We start from the raw sequence: 19327 nt of genomic DNA on the forward strand, positions 1-19327 counted from the left end.
CCCCTCAGGAGTCTGCAGATGGTCTGTACATGTGCCCGTGGCTCTGACCCAGGGCTGAGCTCTCTCCACACCTACACAGCTCCATCACCAAGAGAGCTGGGATCAAGGCACAGCTATTGCCTAAAGCAGAGCTCTCAGACACGCTGGGCTGCTCAGCACAGTGCTGAGAGGCACAGGGGGCACCTGCTGGTCCCTGCTGGGTGAGTGACTGCACTCCCTCCCCAGCCCTTCCATGGGGTAACAGCGCAGGTGGCCCAGCTCTCTGCTCTGACCTCGCTGCACTGCCCCTTTGCATGAACACACACGGGCTGAGGGGCTCCAGGCATACCTGGCACACCCAGGTGCTGCTGCAGAAGGTGCTGCAGGGATTTCACACCCTGCCATGCTGGTGAAAGGCATTTTCTCACACTTGTCAAAGAGTGTGGGGTGCAGGTTACAGCTCCATCCAGCAGAGCAGCCTAGGAGAGATGCTGCTTTACCAGCAGAGGAGCCAACAAACCCTGCTTCCCTCAGAGCAGCTTTTCCTCCCTGATTTTCTGAAGCCTAACACCAGTTGATCCCACCTAGTTACCTCTCTCGGCTTTGGGTCTTTTTCCACTCAGCTTCATATTCCACAAATCTTGGAGGGACTCCAAATCTCAGAGTTATCCACCTTTTCTGTCAGGCTTTGCTCAGATCAGCCACAGGCTCTAAAGCTTATGGAAGACAAAAGGCAGCAAAGATGGGTGTGATAAGCCTTACACCATTAGAAGCCCTGGCTAAAAATCCACCACAAGGCTCCACAGAATGTGACTTAATTTAGCTTGCCCCCCTTTTATCCACGTGCACATATTTTTATCACCACATTAAGATACAGATCCGGGGGTTAGACTCAGGATGTGGTGCAAATTATTGATAAACAACCACTCCAGCAGGGACAGAAGAAAGACTCAGAAGCAGTGACTGCTGGAGGGTGTGCAGCCATGGAGGCTTTATACACACCCCTCATTCTCACACATACAGACTACAAACAGAGCCTACAAATTAGCTGTGCTATTTTTGCCACAGACAGAACTAAGACAGAATGAACAAAGCTACTGTCGTTACTATTTTAAGGACTCAGGACACCCTCAGATGCCAGGAAGACAGAGGAGGAATATGTATGTATGAGCATGCTTTTAGAGGTTCTGCAGTGCTCCCAGACCCTGTGCTAATGGAAGGGAGATGCCACATAAACATGTTTGTTATATATTATAAATACAATGGGAAAATGTGTGAATATAAATTAGCATGCATAATTTAAACACACTCAGTATTAAAGGCTGGCCTTGATGGCTAAGCCAGAGGCACTTGGGAAAGGGAATCCCTGCTGGTCCCTGTGGACAGGGGAAGAGCAGCCAGGCAAGGCCATGGAGCCAGCTGGTACATCCAGCTGTGCCCTGAGGACACCAAAGCCAGGAGAGCTCTGCTGCAGGAGCAGTAACATGAGGGCAGAAATGCCAGGCTGCTACCTCAGCACTGGGCAAACCCCCTCCATGTTACCTGCAAAGCACCTGTGCTCTGGTTTGGGCCTGCCTTGATGACCTGGTTCAGGTAATTCTCCCTTTAGGGATCAGTGGCAGGGTTCTTGCTGGCCATGCCAAGGGATCCTGGTGAACACAACCCTCAGGGAAAGTCTGCAGCAGGTTCAGCACCTCAGTGCTGTGCCTGAGGCTGCAAACACGGGAGAGGTGAGGCACCAAAACAAAGCATTGCTGTATCCTTCCACACATGAACAGCTGGGAAAAACACTTATTAGACCAGGCTTATCTATAACCCACATGAACCTATGTGCCTCTGAAGCTTCTTCCTCAGGCAGATTGGCCTGGCAGGTTTTTGCTTACTCCCTTTCCTAAAAACACTGAGCCTTTAGGTAACTCATTCTCAGCAAGTCTTTCTTTAACAGAAATCACCACCCCCCAACAGGCCACAGTTGCTTTGAGAGGAGTTCCAAAATCTTCAGATCAGTGCCAGTAACATCCTTGGAGTTTGTAAAGCAATTACTGAGCTCTGCAATTCATCAGGCAGATCCCCAGGAAAAAGATAAGCACGAAGGTGCAATACAAAACTGCTGCTGCCAACCTGATAATCATTGATAGACAACAGAGAAAACAGCTGCAAAGACTGGAAAAAGGAAGCAAACAGGGGAATGCAAGAAAAACCAGAGTCATTAAGGTTGGAAAGGATCTCTAAGATCAAGTCCAACCCTCGACCCAGCACCACGACCATGTCCACCACTAAGCGATGCCCTCAAGTGCCACAACCACGTGTGCTTTGAATATTTCCAGGAATAGTCATTCCACCACCTCACTGAGCAGCCTGTTCCAGGCTTTACAACCCTTTAAGTAAAGAACTTTTCCCTAATATCCAACCTGAACCCACCTTGATTCAAGCTGAGGCCATTTCCTCTCACCCTGTCACTGGCTGCCAGGGAGAAGAGACTGATTCCCACCTGTCTGCTCCCTCCTGTCAGGGAGCTGTAGAGAGCAATAAAATCACCCCTGAGTCTCTTTTTCTCCAGGCTGAACCCCACAGCCCCTCCTGGTGCTCCAGACCCTTCCCCAGCTCCATTCCCTTCCCTAGACATGCCCCAGCCCCTCTTGTCATGAAGGCCCCCAAACCAAACAGACTCGCTCAAACCAAATCTGCATTAAATGTGTGTCATTGCAGAGGGAGAAGGAAGAAAAGAGATGTCTCAGTGCATGAGCTTTGCAGGCTGAGCTCTGGGCTCCAGCCCCACCAGTGCTGCTCTGCACCGTGGCTCTGAGCATGCACTGAAGGCAGCTCTGCTGTGCCTCAGTTTCCCCATCTGCCTTCCAGCCCTGGTGCTGCCTGCCTGTGCCTCTGGCTGTATCTCATTGCAGGCTCCTCTGCAGGCTGAGCACTGCCAGAACACGTGATGGGCTGTAGTGGGCAAAAAATGGAAATAAAAAAATAGAAGAAGAAAGTGACTCCTGGGGGTTGCTGTACAGCTCAGAGGAAGGGCCCATTTAATTTTCAAGCCTGTCCCCTGAGGCCAACACCAGGTACTGAGACAAGATACAAGAGTACCATAGCAGGGAGCAAAGCTGTAATTTGCACTCTGGTTCCCTATCCATTAGCTCCTGCCTGGCATTTCCTTCAGCAGAGAACTCAATCAGCTCCTCAGACAGTGTGCCTCTGGTGATGCTTCTGGCATCCTTCACCTGCGCTCCCAGGGCACTGCAGACAAACGTTTTCCCTTTTTCATGCACCTCAGCATGGTCTGTGTGGCAGAGCCCAGCTCTGCACAGAGCTGTCTGTCCCCTGTCATGCACAGGTCACTGAGCTGCACGGCCAGCGCTTATTTATTTCAGCACTGTGCAAATAAACTTATTTAATTCACACTGCCCTGCACTGGTCAATTGAGCATTTCCCCTAGGCTCACCCTGTGCCACCTCTGCCACACCCCGAGAAAGGCACTGGGAAAGAGAAAAAGGAAAGAAAAAAATTACACTTTATTTTGCCAGGTGCAAATAACTCCTACTGGTTTTGCTGCCCCAGAGTTGCATGGGAAAACTGAGTCTCCAAAGCACAAGATAAACCCCCAAACACTCACTGTGCTCCTCCAGGACATCTCCTCTCACCTGCCCTCCCCTGCCTCCCAGGAAAAGTCCCCTCCCCAGCAAGCTCTGGCAGCAGTGGATTCATGCTCACGTGGCAAGGTGGGCTTAGTTGTGCATTCAGGCTGCTGTTTTATCCCCAGGTGAGCAGAACAATTTCAGAGGAAATTCCATTTTGGCTCTAAATCTCCCCCTCCCCAGCAGTGTTCAGACACCAGCATTGCCTGTCCCAAGGACAGGAAGGCTTTTTTATCACAGTTACTCAGGAAAATTCAACAACTGATGGGGAATTGTCAGTCCTGCCCACTACATGAATTATGATATGCTGCATGGTACTCTGATACTCCCATCAGAGACAGGCAGAGGGCAGATGCCTCCAGATGTATGTAATTTTTAATTTCCTTTGCTGGGGAAAATGTTTTCTTGTTTTAGTGATGTATGTTCAAAGCGTTCCAGTTCCCATGGCAACTCTCTGCTTCCACTGGAGATGTCATTTTTCATGCCATCCCTTCAGAATTCGACATCTCCTCGCAGAAGTTTTGAAGAAATGTCTCTCTTAAATATATATTTATTAGAGACAGTGCCCGAGAGTGTGTTTTATTGACACGTTTCTTAGGTGACTCAGCCTACAGAGGAGAAAGCTGTCTCCAGAAATATGCTGCCTGCCAATCTGCCTTTCCTCAGCTTCTGTTTTCAACCACAACTCTCCCTCTCTTTTTCTGCCATGCAGTTATTTGCCAGCACCTACTCCCTTTTATTTTTTTTAATTCCTTTCTGTTCCCATCACTCTTGTCCATGCCCAGCATCTGCTCCCCCCTGTTTTTTTCCTTTAATTCCTTTCTGTTCCCATCACTCTTGTCCATGCCCAGCTCCCCAGCAAAGCAAGAACAGCAAGGGAGCGGCCAACTGTGTGAGGAGTGTCTGTGCCTATTCCCTGCTGCCACATTTGCATGTGGAGAAAACCCCAAAGTGCTGCAGAACAGAGACTGCACGAGCCTCTCATCCTGGAGGTGCAGCAGCAGGAGCACCTGGTGCTCCCTGCCCCTGGATGCTCTCTCTGTGCCATCTGGCTGCAGCCCTTTGGGTGCCATGCGCCCCTTGGGAAGGGCTGAGGGCATCAAGGTGCTCATCCTGCTCCCCAGTGCAGGACATGGGGCTGCCATCCTGGCTGGGGGAAGGACTCATGCCCCAGGTTTATCTGGTGCCACTTGGGCAGCAGTTTCAGTGGCTCACGGGGTTGCGGTGCCTCTCTGCTCCCCACAGGCTGAGGGGTGCTGGGATGGAGCCACCTCCCTGCCCAACCCCAGCCTTCCCTGCCCCACAAGGCACCTTCCTGTCCCTAACCATCACCCCAAAACCCTGCACCCCTGGCTCTGCAAACCCTGCAGAGAACAGGAGCTGTCACATCCCTCCCACAGCAGCTCCCAGAGGTTTTTCACCCGATCCCAGCAGAGAGTTTCCATTCCAGCCTGCAAGGAGCCCCCATCTCTGCTGCCCTCTGGGACAGGGGAGCCCCCAGGCCCTGCAGGGCTGCCCAGGTGCCCTGAGTGAGCAGGATCCCATCCCAGGAACCCTCACTTGGCCCATGATCAGCATCTCCCTGCAGCTCCTCGGAAAGAGGCGGCGGCAGCGCTGCGAGGATCCCGGCGGGACACCACGCTGGAGAGCCTTAATAGAGCTGTAACCTTACAGCTCCAAATTGCCTTCCTGCAGGAGACAAATCCGAGCCAGGAAATTGGTAGGAGCTGAGCAGATCTGGAGGCTGATGGAGCTAATCCCAGGCATGTTTAAATGCAAAGGCCAAGGGAGCCTCACTCAAAGCCGGCGCGAGCGCTGGAGCTCGCTGCTGGGTTTAATTCTCAGGTGCAGCCTGCTCCGAGGGGTGGGAAAAGCAGGGAAAATCTGAGAAAATTAGAACACTGGGAGCAAACATCACATGCCAGCTTCAAGGCCAGGACCTCAGCAAAACCAGACACTGGCTCCTGCTCACCCCATTTTAGAAACCACATGGATAAACGTCGCTGTGGCCCCTTGGAGGAGTTTAGAAACCTTTTGTTAGCCCAGCCTGGAGCAGGGACACACAGGCTCAGGGGACACTTCTTGCTGACTCCAGACTTCGCATTAATTGTCCCGTCCCACCAGCCATTAATCAAACGTCTTCCACTTGCATTTTTATTGAAAATCAATTTAATAAAGTAGGTGGGAGTCCGCACGCTTCCATAACATCAGATAAATATTCATGGCCGCTTACACTGCTTTAGCTAAATGAGTTTTTTAAATTTAACTGGTGCAATTTCCTTGTTCCTTAATATATGGCTTGGCTTGCCCTTGTTCAGGAACAGAAATGAGGTGGGACTGGCTCACTCACAGGCACACCAAGGAAAACTCCTCTGCTCTGGAGCCAGCACCTTTGGGCAAGGATTGTGTCATCAGTAATTGGAAATACCAGTGCTGGGGTCAGCGTCACCCAGAGCAAATCCCCAGAGCTGAGGTGGAATTCCAAAGGGCCACTTGGAGTTGAAAACTCATTTCCCACCACTAAGTGCATGGCCCCCATTTTTTCCTCGGCAGGTGTGCCCTTTGATTTCCACTTTTCCCTCCCTGTTTAAGCAGCCATTGTGCTCCAGCAGCTAAAGCTAATGAAAATCCTTGGAAAATGCACCCCCCTGATGGTTACTGAAGGAGGTTAAAAGGCTTCCAGCTACCAAAACACACCACGCACCAGGGAAAGAACAGAAACACACCCACTCAGGATTTGAGAGTCCTTGGAGAAAGGATGAGCACCACGATCAGCATCACTGAGACAATCTCCACCTGCAGCCCTGGGGAGGGCAGGTCAACCCTGAGCAAGGCTCCTTGCTGCAGCCCTCCTTCCCCAAGGCAGTTGTCAGAGCCAGATGGAAAAAAGAAAAAGCCTGACACATTGATCAAATGTAAGAGACAGGCAGGACTCAGACACTCCCCATCAGTGAGAGATTTTACAGCATCCAACAGCTCTTTGTTAACTGGAGCAGCGAGGAGCTGCAGCTCCCAAAAAGCAGCAATGCAGGGCAATTCAGCCACTGCCAGGATTCTTGTCGTGTTATCCCAGTGATACCCTTCTCTTGAAAGGCAATGCTTCAGAAATCCAGCACACCATCACTTTGCCTTTGTTATTCATGCAAACTGACTTGTTTTCATCCTTCCAGCCCCGACCTAATTCCCCATGCACACACTCCCTACAGCGGCTCAGAACCCCGGACAGGATTTGCTTTCTCGGTGCTTTGGTGACATGAAGGTTGTGACTGGCCCTGCAGACAGGCACAGAGAGCCTGAGCCCTGGCACAGGGCACAGAGAGCCCTCCCAGAGTCACATTTCCCGTGCTCCAGCTCTAGGGTGTGGGTGGTGTGAGCACAAACGGGATCCACCAAGTGCCACCATCACGGTTTTCCCTTTATCCCCAGCAGCCACAGATGCAGCAGAGGTGGGCAATCCTCACTTTGTGATGTCACCAGAGGCTCGTGGCTCAGATCCTCCCAAAACACAGCAGGGCCAGCTCTCCTGCAAGCCTCCCAGAGCACTGATTTCCCTGCTATTAAGACAGCAGCCCTGCCCTGGAGAGATCAGCCTCGCTGGAGACAAACTGCCTGTCAGCAAACAGCACTAAATACAGGGTATCATACTCCACAGATGGTGGCACGCTTTTAGTGTTTTCTCTCTTGGATGCAGGTCACACCACTAATGTCATCTCCAAACACCGAAATCCTACATGTGAAAAGGTAAAGCTTAATTGCCTTGAACAGCAACTCTTGTATTGACTCCAACATAAGGCCCATAAATATTAATATAGCTATATTTAGCCCCTTTCAATTATACATACAAAATTGAACATCTTTCTGGGAACAAATCAGTCCAGATAGGGCTTGGATTTCTTTCCTTTTCCCTTTTTAATGCGTTCTGCATCAAAATAATAATAATTCCAATTGAGCCAAAGCTTTAAGAAACCCAAAACAGCAAAACCAGTGGATGGAGGCAAAGTCTTAAAGATATTTTTCAGGCTCAACCAACTCACTGGGCAGGTGTTCAGAGGCACTTGCATACTCCTAACCTGAGCCTTGCCCCACTTGGTTCCCATTTATTTGTAGACTCAGTCCTTTTGTTGGAGGGCAGCAAATGGGCCCCATTGAAGGTGTGTCACACAGGGGAGCTGTTGGGACAGGGATGCTCCAGGGAGGTCCCATCCAAGCATGGCCATGCCCACACAAAGCCTTCTGCAGTTAAAGACCTTCTCCTTTGTATAAAAATCACATCCTCGTTACTGATTTGCAGATTAATTATACATTGCTTCCCTTGCCAAAGTGGCCTTAATGGTATTGACATGACAAAGAGGAGCTATCAGAAAGCTTCTCTCATAACCATGGCCAGATTGATCAGGGAAGAAGAAAGGAGGTTTCATGCTTTTGTTTTTTAACCCTTCCTCATGAAAGCAGACAAGGCTCTTTTCTAGGAAAAGGTGTTTTCAAACTCAGGCAAGACCAGGTGCATCTCTCCAAAGGAAAGAGCTCTCATCTTTCATGTACAAGAGCCTGGAATTCAATTCCCACATGTGCACAGACCCTTCACAGAAAATACATCTTGGGGGGGCGGGGGGAAACCCACAGAGTTTGCATTTTTTGCAGGACAGTAGCCACAGCTGGCTAAAGTGGCATCCACATGATGAGATAAGGAATCAGATGAGTAAGAATGAATGTGGGACAGCAAAAAAACCCTGATCTGAGCTGTATGAACACAAAACTTCCTAAACAAGAGCTCTGAGGGATGCAGCAAGGCCTGTGCAGAGCCAATGGCTGTGCTTTGGGGGGGTTTGTTATAGTCCTCAGACCCTTTCCTCAGCAAAGTTTCTCCCATCACAACTGATCTTTCCAAAGCAGAGCTGTCTGAAATGGCTTTTGCGACGTTCAAACAGCATCCTGGCTTTTCAGACACAATTTATTTCGCTCCAGTCACGAGTTGTTCCATCCACTGACTCAGCCTGAACTTTGTCATCAATAGGATTTTCCAGCAGGTTGGGAGAGGGGGGAAAAAAAATAAAAAAATCATGTGCTTCTTCTGTGCCTGTTGTTCTCAGCACTTTGGTTCGAATTATATCCTTCCAGAAGGTAAAGAGAACGGGGTGTCCTTTCCTCACAATACAAATTGCAGATTAAAATCCCTCTCTAGGCTATACTCTGTGCCTATAATTGTCAGTGCTCCACAAGCACTCTTTTTTTCTTTTTAATAAACATTAGCTGCACATCCTTCAGAGGCACATTTTTAAAGTTCCGTTACAAGTTAGCAGACAAAGAAATATTACAGGAAATTCCTGCCCCACCAGGTGATGGTTTTGCCACTTACTGCAACAGGGTATTTCCCTCTGACTTTTAATAGTCTTTGCTTAAGGGACCCTGCACAGTTTAGCCTCACAGCCTTGCAGCACTCCCCAAAGCCCCATGCATCCTCCACCCTCACCAACACTCCAGTATTTTTATTTAATCAAACAATAACCTTTAAATAAATGGAACAGCATTAAGAAGCTAACAGGTCTGAAGCAGCAGCATTAATCCCCCCTCCACAGGGGGCTCAGAAGATGTGATTTGATTGCTTCTTCCAGGTGGATCAGGGCTGAAATTCACCACCAACACAATCAGACTTTGCCTCATCAGACATAAACAATACCTCTATGTTACTACATGAACTGCTGCAAACATTTCATCATCAAGCTCAAAAAAACAAAATAGCTGCTGTTTCCTCAGTATTTGACCAGTTGTTTCACCACCAGCTTCCCAGAACAAACCAATTAAAGTTGTTTTTAAACTCCATAACATCCAATAAAACAATCTTATTTCTCAATCCATATCAAAGCCCCATTATAAATCCTTTACATGGGCCTGGAAATTCTAATAAAGGAGAAGCTGCCATAGTCCAACAGATCAATAAAGACATCCTCACAAGCAGTTTATAGCCATCTATAACATCATCTACTAATGTTCTTAAACCCATCTAACACATGTTCAACATGCTGAAACATCAGCTATCGCCTTCCAGAGCCATTATAAACAAACACCATCATCCCATCTCTGACACATGCACAGCTCCCCCTCGGGCAGGGAGCAGCTGCCCGACGCTCACACTGCTTCACTGCAGGTGGCTGAGCCAGCACTGCAGCTCTGAGATACTCCAGTGCATGTTACTGGGGCAAAAAAACCCCTCCAGCTGCCTTTCCTTTCCTAGAAATATTTCTTGCTCCTTGGGGAAAATCTTCTTGCGTACACGTGTGGGTGCAGGGCAGGGTGAGCAGCTCCTCGCTGGAAACACGCAGCCAGGGAAGGCACCAGCTAAAAAAGGCACCCACAGGAGCAGGAGAAACACTTCTCAGTCTCACAAATCACAGCCCCACAGCCCAGGGGCTTGGCTGGGCTGAAAAGGGCACCCACAAATCACAGCCCTATAGCCCAGGGAAGGGACCAGCTAAAAAAGGCACTCACAGGAGCAGAAGCAACACTTCTCCTTCTCACAAATCACAGCCTCACAGCCCAGGGGCTTGGCTGGGCTAAAAACATCACACACAGGAGCAGGAGCAACACTTCTCACAAATCATAGCCCCACAGCCCAGGGGCTTGGCTGGGCTAAAAAAGGCACCCACAAATCACAGCCCCATAGCCCAGGGGCTTGGCTAAAGAAGACACCCACAGGAGCAGGACAAACACTTTTCCTTCTCACAAATCACAGCCCCACAGCCCAGGGGCTTGGCTGGGCTGCTCTGGAGAGCCCAGGAGCGTGCACACAATGCTGGTGATGGATTTTGGCCACATGACTGCCCCTGCAGAGGGTGGCAGGCACAGAGCTGGCGTGGTGACCCCCTCACAGCTCTGCCAGATGCCCCCAAAGCACCAGTGCTGACCCAAAGCCAGGTGTTTCACACCAAAAGCAATCAATGTCCTTTCACAGTGGATTCCTGAGCCCTCCCTGGTTCTTGTGACACCTCTGAAGCTTTGATAAAGGCTTGTGTTGCCCTCAGCACATTCATAACTTATTTAAGAGAAGATTCCACCCTTAGGCACAGCTGTCAGGGCCGTGCTCCTCGCCTGCCTTCTGATGTGTGCAAGGCTTTTCACACACAGCTGTGCACCAGGGGTGTAAACAGCAACACCACCAGGAATTCTGGGCCACAGAGGAGAGCACCAGGGCTCTGCAAATCCACAGCAAAGCTGCCTTTGGAGAGCTGCCCTCGAGGGGAACCACAACCTTTCTTTCATTTGTTCACAGGCAGATCTTGACTTCAGAAGTTTGACGAGCAGAGCAGGGTCCCCGTTGCCCGGAAAGGTAAACAGAAGGAAATGCTGTTCAGGCAATGCCTCAGCTTCAAATTAAAACTCATCAAGGAAGCTCAGACAGAGACAAAAATCTGAGATAAGACATGGATTTTGGGGTTTTTTTCTAAGAAAGGATCAAATTCCTCCCTGGAGTAACCAATACAAAGCACGAAGTCAGATCAGAGAGAAGAGATGAGAAGTTGAGAGAAGTGGAACATTAAGACAGAAAAACAGATTAAACACAGACTTGAAACCCTAGAAATTGTAATAAACAACAGAGGACAACTGTGTTTGTCATCTCATGTTTCTCTCACACAAACACTAGGTCTAGATGTTTTTGAGGCAGCTTTATCACACACACAGGTGAAAAACCTATCCACAAGTGAAAAGGTCAATTTCAACATTTCATCCAGATTTTAGGAAATAAAAGTTCCATAAACTTCAATCTGGACAATTTAACAATTTTTACCACTGTTATAGGTTAATGTCACTGCAAACAGATTTCTTCTTGGATCCTGCCAGGCAGATAAGGTCTGGTGTTTCATTTTGGACAGCACTGTACTTTCAAGAGAAGGCAGTGCTGTAATTTAATTATTCTATTTCAGCCCCTGTGCCTTAGTGCTCCCACAGCAACAGACAAGCCCTCACCTGCAGGAGGTCAGGCCAAAATGACAGATGCACTGAGGTGTAGGACACCAAGCATCTCCTGGGAATGTCTCAACCTAAAGGGAGCTGCTCTGAGCCCAAATCCAAACCCTGTTGGCCATCAGCTCTTGAATTAGTGAAATACAGGTGGCCAGGCAGGGATATAGATGTTCCTCAGGAGCCATCCTGCCAAACCACAGCATCATTAAAAGTACAGGAAGAGACATTGCACCGCAGAAAGAGGAAACGAGAAATTCCAACCAAGGTGCTGACAAAATAATAATGAAAATTATAAATTATTCAGGATAAATATTAACAAGTGGCTATAGACCAAAACCATTGGCAAGTCAGAGCTGACACAGTACGGACAGAGAAAAGGCACCACAGCCCAGGTGGGCACCCCTGATGTGAGCAGCAGGCCCTGGCTGCACCAAGTCCTGCTGGAGCCCAGCGTGGGCTGGGAGGTGCTGCCACCAAAGAGCAGCACAGTGGAGAGAGGAAGAGGAGCTTGGGCTGCTTTCACCCTCTGGATAGACTCAGTTGGAAAGATAAAACTGAGCCTCCCCTCTGGCTGGATGGGACCACCCCAGGGACAAGGAATGGGTGCCACACCTGTCCCCAAGGAAGAAGGAACCCAAGGGGTGAGGGGCCTTGCTCTGCCTGGGGAATTGTGCCTGTGTTTGCTGCTCCTGCTAAACCCCAAGGACACTTCAGGAGGCTCCCAAACCTCAGAAGCCCCTGGTGCAGAGCTGGCCTGGCAGGATGCTGAGCAGCCACCACCTCCTCAGCAGGGCTGAGCTGCTCAGGGACTCCAGAGAGGCTTCAAGGAAACACCAGGAGTTACCTTGTCAGTGGTGCTGCATCCAGGAGGGATAACACTCATTGATCCCTGCCTGGCTGCTTAACATGCTACAAATTGCTTGTTAATTGCAATTGGAGAAACTGGCTTATCTAGGATGTTTACAACTCATCTTTTAGAAAACTGAACAGCCTACTCTCTTCTCCTCTTCTCCTCTTCCCTGGGGCAAAATCTTTCCCTCCTGGCATGCCCTGGAAAAGCCCAGCAGTTTTCTGGAATGCTTCCCAACCACTCAATACAGAGACTTTGTCCAGATGCTCTCTGGGCTCCTCAGCCTCACCCCATATGTACCTCAGGCACACCCCTGGCCCTGTGGAACAGCCAGTCTCTGCCTGAGCTGGAAAAACCCCTTTTGCTTTGCAGACAGCTGTGGGAAGGTCCCACATGCCTCCTCCTCCAGCAGTAATAGCCCTACACTGCCAAAGCATATTTAAAGCGGGCTGTAAGGAAGGAAAAGCCTGGAAATGTCCCCTCCTGGCCCTGCCCAAGCATTCCCAGGATGGGTCTGTTCCATTTGCCAAATGCCATCAATTAGGAATAAAGTAGAGGGGGTTCAGCTGTCCTGGGAGCACCACTGACCCTGGAACCCCCAACCTCTGTGCTCTCCCTCATGGTGACTGTGCTGGACACCACAGTGGCCCTGTAAGGTCTGCAAGGACACACAGGGTGGTTTTGGACATCTGTCATTCACGAAGAATCTCTGGTGGTCCCTTCATCTGCATCCCACTACTTGAGCATCTCTTCTTTTTGGGGCACAGGACATCTCAGCCTTGCTCAGGCAGTTCCACCTCCTTCTCCTGACCACATCTCCCCTCTCCTGCTCCTGGGAGCTCCAGGTGCATAAAGGAGGCTCTGCAGGGAGCCCCAGCAAGGAGAACCCGAGAGATGGAGACAGACACTTCCCAGTGCAGCCTCTGCAGGCTGGGCAGAGCATCTGTGTGACTTCAGAGAGCATCTGTGTGACTTCACAGGGGATCTGTGTGACTTCACAGGGGATCAGTGTGACTTCAGAGAGCATCTGTGTGATTTCAGAGAGGATCTGTGTGATTTCACAGAGGATATTAATGACTTCAGAGAGGATCTGTGTGACTTTAGAGAGCATCTGTGTGACTTCAGAGAGCATCTGTGTGACTTTAGAGAGCATCTGTGTGATTTCACAGAGGATCTGTGTGAATTCTCAGCCCCACACCAGGAGCAGAGGCCCGTGCTGCCCACAGAAGCTCTCTCAGGACATTTTGTGACCCTGCAAGGCTGGCCATGACAGCAGATGTTTCCATTCCCTCGGGGTCCATCACTGTTCTCTCCTGACTTAATAACCAATCTGCCCCCTGCTCTCCCAGGGAAACAGAGCCTTTGTGCTGACAGCTCCTGCCTCTCCTGCCCCACTCTGAGCCCTAGGAGGTGTTCTGTTTATGCAGCTCCCCCTTCCCCAAGCCCAGACTGTCCTTCAGTGGTCATGAGGCCACAGAAAAGACTCGGCTCTGCTCCTAAGAGAAGTCCAGTGGGCAGAGCCAGGGAAAACCTCCTGCCTGACACTGTGACACAAATGGTCCTGTCCCCAGCGCTGCAGAGGGTCACTGCAGGAGGAGGAGTCTGACAGCCACCTTCTCCTGCCTTTCTCTTTTGAAGAATTGTGCTCCTAAACCTGCCCCTTGCCTCAGGACAGCACGGACTCCTGGCTGGCCTGGCTGTGTCCTGTTTGGGGCAGGGGCAGCAGGCAGGGCCATGCTCACCTGGAGCCTGTCTGGGGACAGGGCCATGCTCACCTGGAGCCTGGCTCTGCAGCAGCAGCAGGCACTCCTGAGCAGCCTCAGCACTTGCTTCAGCTCGTGCCTGCAGCATCCTGGCAGCAAGAGGAGCTCTGGCATGGCAGCTATTAGAGTGGGTGGCAGCAGATGGTGAAAGCAGAGGGGATAAGAAAATAAATACAAAGAGGCTATCTTGAGGGGAGAAGTCACCACATTAACACTCTGTTGCTTACACAGTGTCTTCTCCCAAAGTCTAAACAAACACTGCTCAGCTCCTGGTGCACAGGGAGCTGAAGGAGGGGACAGGGCTGAGCACACACAGCACTGTAGAGCCCTGAGAGGTGCTGCAGCCCCAAACCCTGCCCAGCCCTCCATGGCCCAAATGTCTGCAGGGCCATCTCACCCAGAGCAGGAAAACCAGCCAGGCAAAGAGCCTGCATGTCCTGCTTCACACAGGTTACACACAATCTAGGGAACTCCATCCTCCCAGCAGCCTGTGTGGACACGAGAGCACCACATCTGCCCTTTCCATGGACTGCAGGGTGTGGATGCTCTTGCCTGACATCTTCAGAAAACCAATGGAAAACATTCCCAAGGGAAATGGGGACACTACAGGGACTGCCCAGTGCTGTCTTACAGGAAAACCAATGTTCCTTGTCCATGGCCCAGACCCATGCAGCACAGCTGCTCCTGGGGAGCAAGGCAATCCCTTTCCCAGCCCTCACACAGCTCTGGACAAAAAACTACAGGAAAAGGAATATTATTTTAGGAGTTCAAAGCTTAATCCTGCTGCATCCCATCTGGTCAGACTGGTTACCCCCGACACTGCTGGTGCACCTGTAAATACACTGTCAAGTGTCAGTAAGGTGGAAGTACCAGAGCTGGCTTGGAGCTCTCTATCAAAGTGTTCACCCAACAGCAAACCCAGATTCTGTAAGATAAAAGAGCCCATCTCTTGCTGACTGCCACCCCAGGCTCTTCCATTAACCCCAAACTCTGCAGTCTGCAGCAGGACCATTTCTGCTTCTCTGGCCACCAGCAGCAGTGGGAGAGGTCTTTGCCTCCAATTCTCCTCCTGAGAGACCTCCAAGGCTTCAGCCTTGGGAAAAAAACCAAAATTGGGGACAGCTTGGCTCACCAGGCTGCTCCACACACAGAGGACAACTCACTGCCAAGCAAGAGCCCCCAAAACCTGCAGCCCTCACCACCACCTCCCACCTGTGTCTGCCAGAGTGCCTCAAGTCTCTGTCATTCACGAAGAATCTCTGGTGGTCCCTTCATCTGCATCCCACTACTTGAGCATCTCTTCTTTTTGGGGCACAGGACATCTCAGCCTTGCTCAGGCAGTTCCACCTCCTTCTCCTGACCACATCTCCCCTCTCCTGCTCCTGGGAGCTCCAGGGAAGCTCCAGGTGCATAAAGGAGGCTCTGCAGGGAGCCCCAGCAAGGAGAACCTGAGAGCAGTCCTTAAACAGCAAGGGCTGGCTCAGGCAAAGGCAATTTATTATGTTAAACACGTTATTAAAGGATCTAAAGCAACAGAGCAAAGATGTTCCAAGAAAGGTTTGAACTTCCCCAGCAAGGGGCTCTTGGGACTCCTCTTGTTAATACTGAGCAGCCTTGTCTGCAGCTGAGCCTACAGTGAGCAGAAATGCCCCTCAGTCCCCGTGCAGAACTCGTTTCACTTAAATCAATACAGCCATCGGGGAGACTCGAGGAAGCAAAGCTATTAGTGGGACCAGAGTTAATTCTGGGGGAAAGAAACAAGCAACAAAAGCAATAAAACTGACTGATTGCTTATGCAGACGCTGTAACCCTTTCCTGCCCGGGTCCTGCAGCACAGCAGAGGGGAGGATGCTCGCTGGGAAAGCCCTTCCTGCTTGGCATGGTCTCAAGGGCAGCTGCAGGGCACAGGGCTGTGGCACGGAGTGGACAGGGGGCTGGGAGAGGCAGGGCTGCTCTGGGGAAGGAAAGGGCCATTCCAGGAGATCCCATCAGCATGCAAGAGCTCAGCAAAGCAGCTCTTGGCAGCAGGACTGCAGAAAATGGGAGGGCACGTGGTGACTCCAGCTCTGGGTGGGAATCACCAGCAGCTCCACCTCACCCAGCTCTGGGTGGGAATCACCAGCAGCAGCACAGCTTTGGTGAGCAGGAGAGCTCAGAGCAGAGCAGGGGCATCCCCTCACAGCCCCAGGGGCACTCAGCTGTCAGCTCCTTAGAGGGGCCACCTCTGGCACAGCAACAGCACACCAGGAAAGCACCCAGGCCCACATCTCCCTAATCTCACATCTCTCTTCCCCACACATCTCCCTGTTTCTTCTGCCCCCTTAGATGATGCTGACTGTAGCTGTAGGCATTAGGTGGGAAGGTTTTTCCTTGGTTTTTCCTTCTGAGGCACCTCAGACAAGTGCAGGAGCTTGCAGAGAGGCTCTGCAGCAGCAGCAGCAATGTTGGCAGCAGTGCTGAAGGCAGCTCAGGCCTGGGTGAGTGCCCGGTGCCCAGAGCAGCACAAGGGGGGAGAGCTTGCCAGGTGACAGCTGCATAGGAAATAACTGAGAAGATGTGGAGATAGAGGCTTTGTAGCAAAGCAAACTGACTAAAATCAACACCAACATGAGCTGAAGGTTCTGCAAGCTGGTGGCACAGAGCCACAGAATGGTTCAGGTTGGGAAAGGTCATCAAGCCCAGCTGTGCAGCCAGCAGCACCACCACGTTCAGCACTGACCCGTGTCCTCAGGTGCCACGCCAACACTTTCAGGGATGCTGGCCCTACCATTTCCCAGAAAACCTTTCCCAGTGCTTTACAACCCTTTCTGTGAAAAGCTTTTCCTTACATCTAATGTAAACCTCCCCTGGGGCAACTTGAGGTCATCTCCTCTTGTCCTGTCATTCGTTTCCCTGGAGAACAGACTGACCCACACCTGGCTCCAACCTTCTTTCAGGGAGCTGTAGAAAGTGAAAATGTTCCCCCTTTTCTCCAGGCTGGGCTCTCCCAGCTGCTCCTCATCAGAGTTGTGCCCAGACCTTTTCTCTGGACGTGCTCTGCCCCTCAGTGAATGTATCAGCATTTCTGAAAGGGATTTTTTTTTCTCCTGCCTCTAAAATAGCAGGAATAGGTTCACCCACAGCTGCTCCATCTGCAGGCCTGTCCTTGCACTGTCACAGGCCACCACAGCACCCTGGGACTCGCCTCTCAGCCCACGAAATACCCAACAGCCAAACTGGAGCCCCACATTTCTCTTCCCAGAGAAAAGCAAGGCACAATTCTTCCTAAGAATATTTCTGAGATTCACATTCTCTGAACCTCAGAGAAAGGAAAACCAATTTTTATCTCATTTGCTGTGCCCGTGTTTGTGCCAAAGTAGAATGCAACATGGAGATTGTTTACCCAGAGTGATGGAGTTTTGTTTCCTTGGCCTGTCAGGGCCAGGCGTGTGTGTGTGTGTCGGGACTGTTGGGTGACAGTCACGAGATTCTGGGCAGTGTGAGTAGGATTGAGTGCTTGGCAGATTTGGTTTAGATGTAATATAGTGTAATATAATATAGAATAATATAGTATAATAAAGTAATTAATTAGCCTTTTGATAGTAACCATCTGAAATGAAACAAGTGTGTTCAGTACAGGTGTCACTGGATAATTAAATATCAAAAGCCAAACAGAGGTAGAAATAACTTTTGAGAAGACAGCAGGGAAAATAAAGGATCAAAAAAGACAGCATTGATAGGCAGGAAAATTTTGCTATAACCTTCATTAGGATCAAAATTCTACTCTCATCACAAAATCCTAGGAATTATAAATCTTTTCTTGATGATATTCTACCTCTTGATCAGGATCCCTCCTTGTAACATGAAAACTCAGCCTGAAATTTGGGAGAGGAGGAGGGTGGGATCTGTGAGGAAGCCAACTCTTACACAGTGCCTTCAGCACTGCAGTTGGTCCATACTGGGCCTCCCTTTTGATGAGATGGAGTCACATGAATCATTCTCTCCCCTCGCTGGGGGTTGCCAAACACCTTCAAAATGGGGAAACAGCCCCAAAGTGAGCCTGGCAGTGAACAGCCCACCCTCCTGGCAGTGCCAGAGTCATCCCAAAGCCATCTGAGCTGCCTGTCCCTGCTGAGGGCGGCAGGAAGCACCACTGACCTCCGAGGCCAGGCCGCAGGCGGTTGTCGTAGCCGTCCAGGAGCCGGTCCAGGATGCGTGTGAAAATGGTGATGTTGTCCTTGCTGTCATCCACCACGTCTGAGACGTGCTTCTGAGAGAGCCTGGCACAGGGAGAGCGGGGAAAAACCAGGAGAGAGGGTTAGAGGGGAAATCTACACTGTGTGTGTGCCCAGAGCTACAGGGAGGGATGGGCCTGAAGGGCAGGATGGGACTCAGGTTTGGGTAAATCCCTGTGTTTGCACACACCACAGGGCATGGGCCTGAAGGGCAGGATGGGACTCAGGTTTGGGTAAATCCCTGTGTTTGCACACACCACAGGGCATGGGCCTGAAGGGCAGGATGGGACTCAGGTTTGGGTAAATCCCTGTGTTTGCACACACCACAGGGCATTTCTGATCAGCTCCTGACTGTCCTCACAGAGCTCCTCACTGTCCCAATCCCACCTTTCCCAGAGATACAGGGAGGGAAGGGCCTGAAGGGCAGGATGGGACAGGGCAGGTTTTAGTAAATTCCTGTGTTTGCAGGACTCATCACAGGGATTTCTGATCAGCTCCCCTCTGTCTTCACAGAGCTCCTCACTGTTTGCTCCCCACCTTTCCCACAGCTACAGGGAAAGCCTCAGGGACAGAAGGGCCTGAAGGGCAAGATGGGACTCAGGTTTGGGTAAATTCCTGTGTTTGCAGGACTCATCACAGGGATTTCTGATCAGCTCCCCTCTGTCTTCACAGAGCTCCTCACTGTTTGCTCCCCACCTTTCCCACAGCTACAGGGAAAGCCTCAGGGACGGAAGGGCCTGAAGGGCAAGATGGGACTCAGGTTTGGGTAAATTCCTGTGTTTGCAGGATTCACCACAAGGATTTCTGATCAGATCCCCTCTGTCCCCACAGAGCTCCTCACTGTCCCCTCCCCACCTTTCCCTCCTCAGATCCACCACGGTGGGGGATCCACCACTGCACCACGGGGAGTGTTTTAGGAGCCCT

The 19327-nt window shown here is 50.7% G+C and overlaps 1 protein-coding gene across 1 annotated transcript in view; it reads right to left on the bottom strand.

Annotated features, from left to right (window-relative positions):
* Positions 1-19327, bottom strand: part of LOC102033371 (gamma-aminobutyric acid receptor subunit alpha-3) — a 68314-nt gene that overhangs the window by 36980 nt on the left and 12007 nt on the right. Inside the window, exon 3 of the mRNA XM_031056025.1 lies at positions 18327-18448. Within this exon, the coding sequence (XP_030911885.1) occupies positions 18327-18448 (122 nt within the window). The remainder of the gene's footprint in view (positions 1-18326; positions 18449-19327) is intronic.

The sequence above is a fragment of the Geospiza fortis genome, unplaced genomic scaffold (assembly GCF_000277835.1).
Source record: "Geospiza fortis unplaced genomic scaffold, GeoFor_1.0 scaffold157, whole genome shotgun sequence".
Classification (NCBI taxonomy): Eukaryota; Metazoa; Chordata; class Aves; order Passeriformes; family Thraupidae; genus Geospiza; species Geospiza fortis.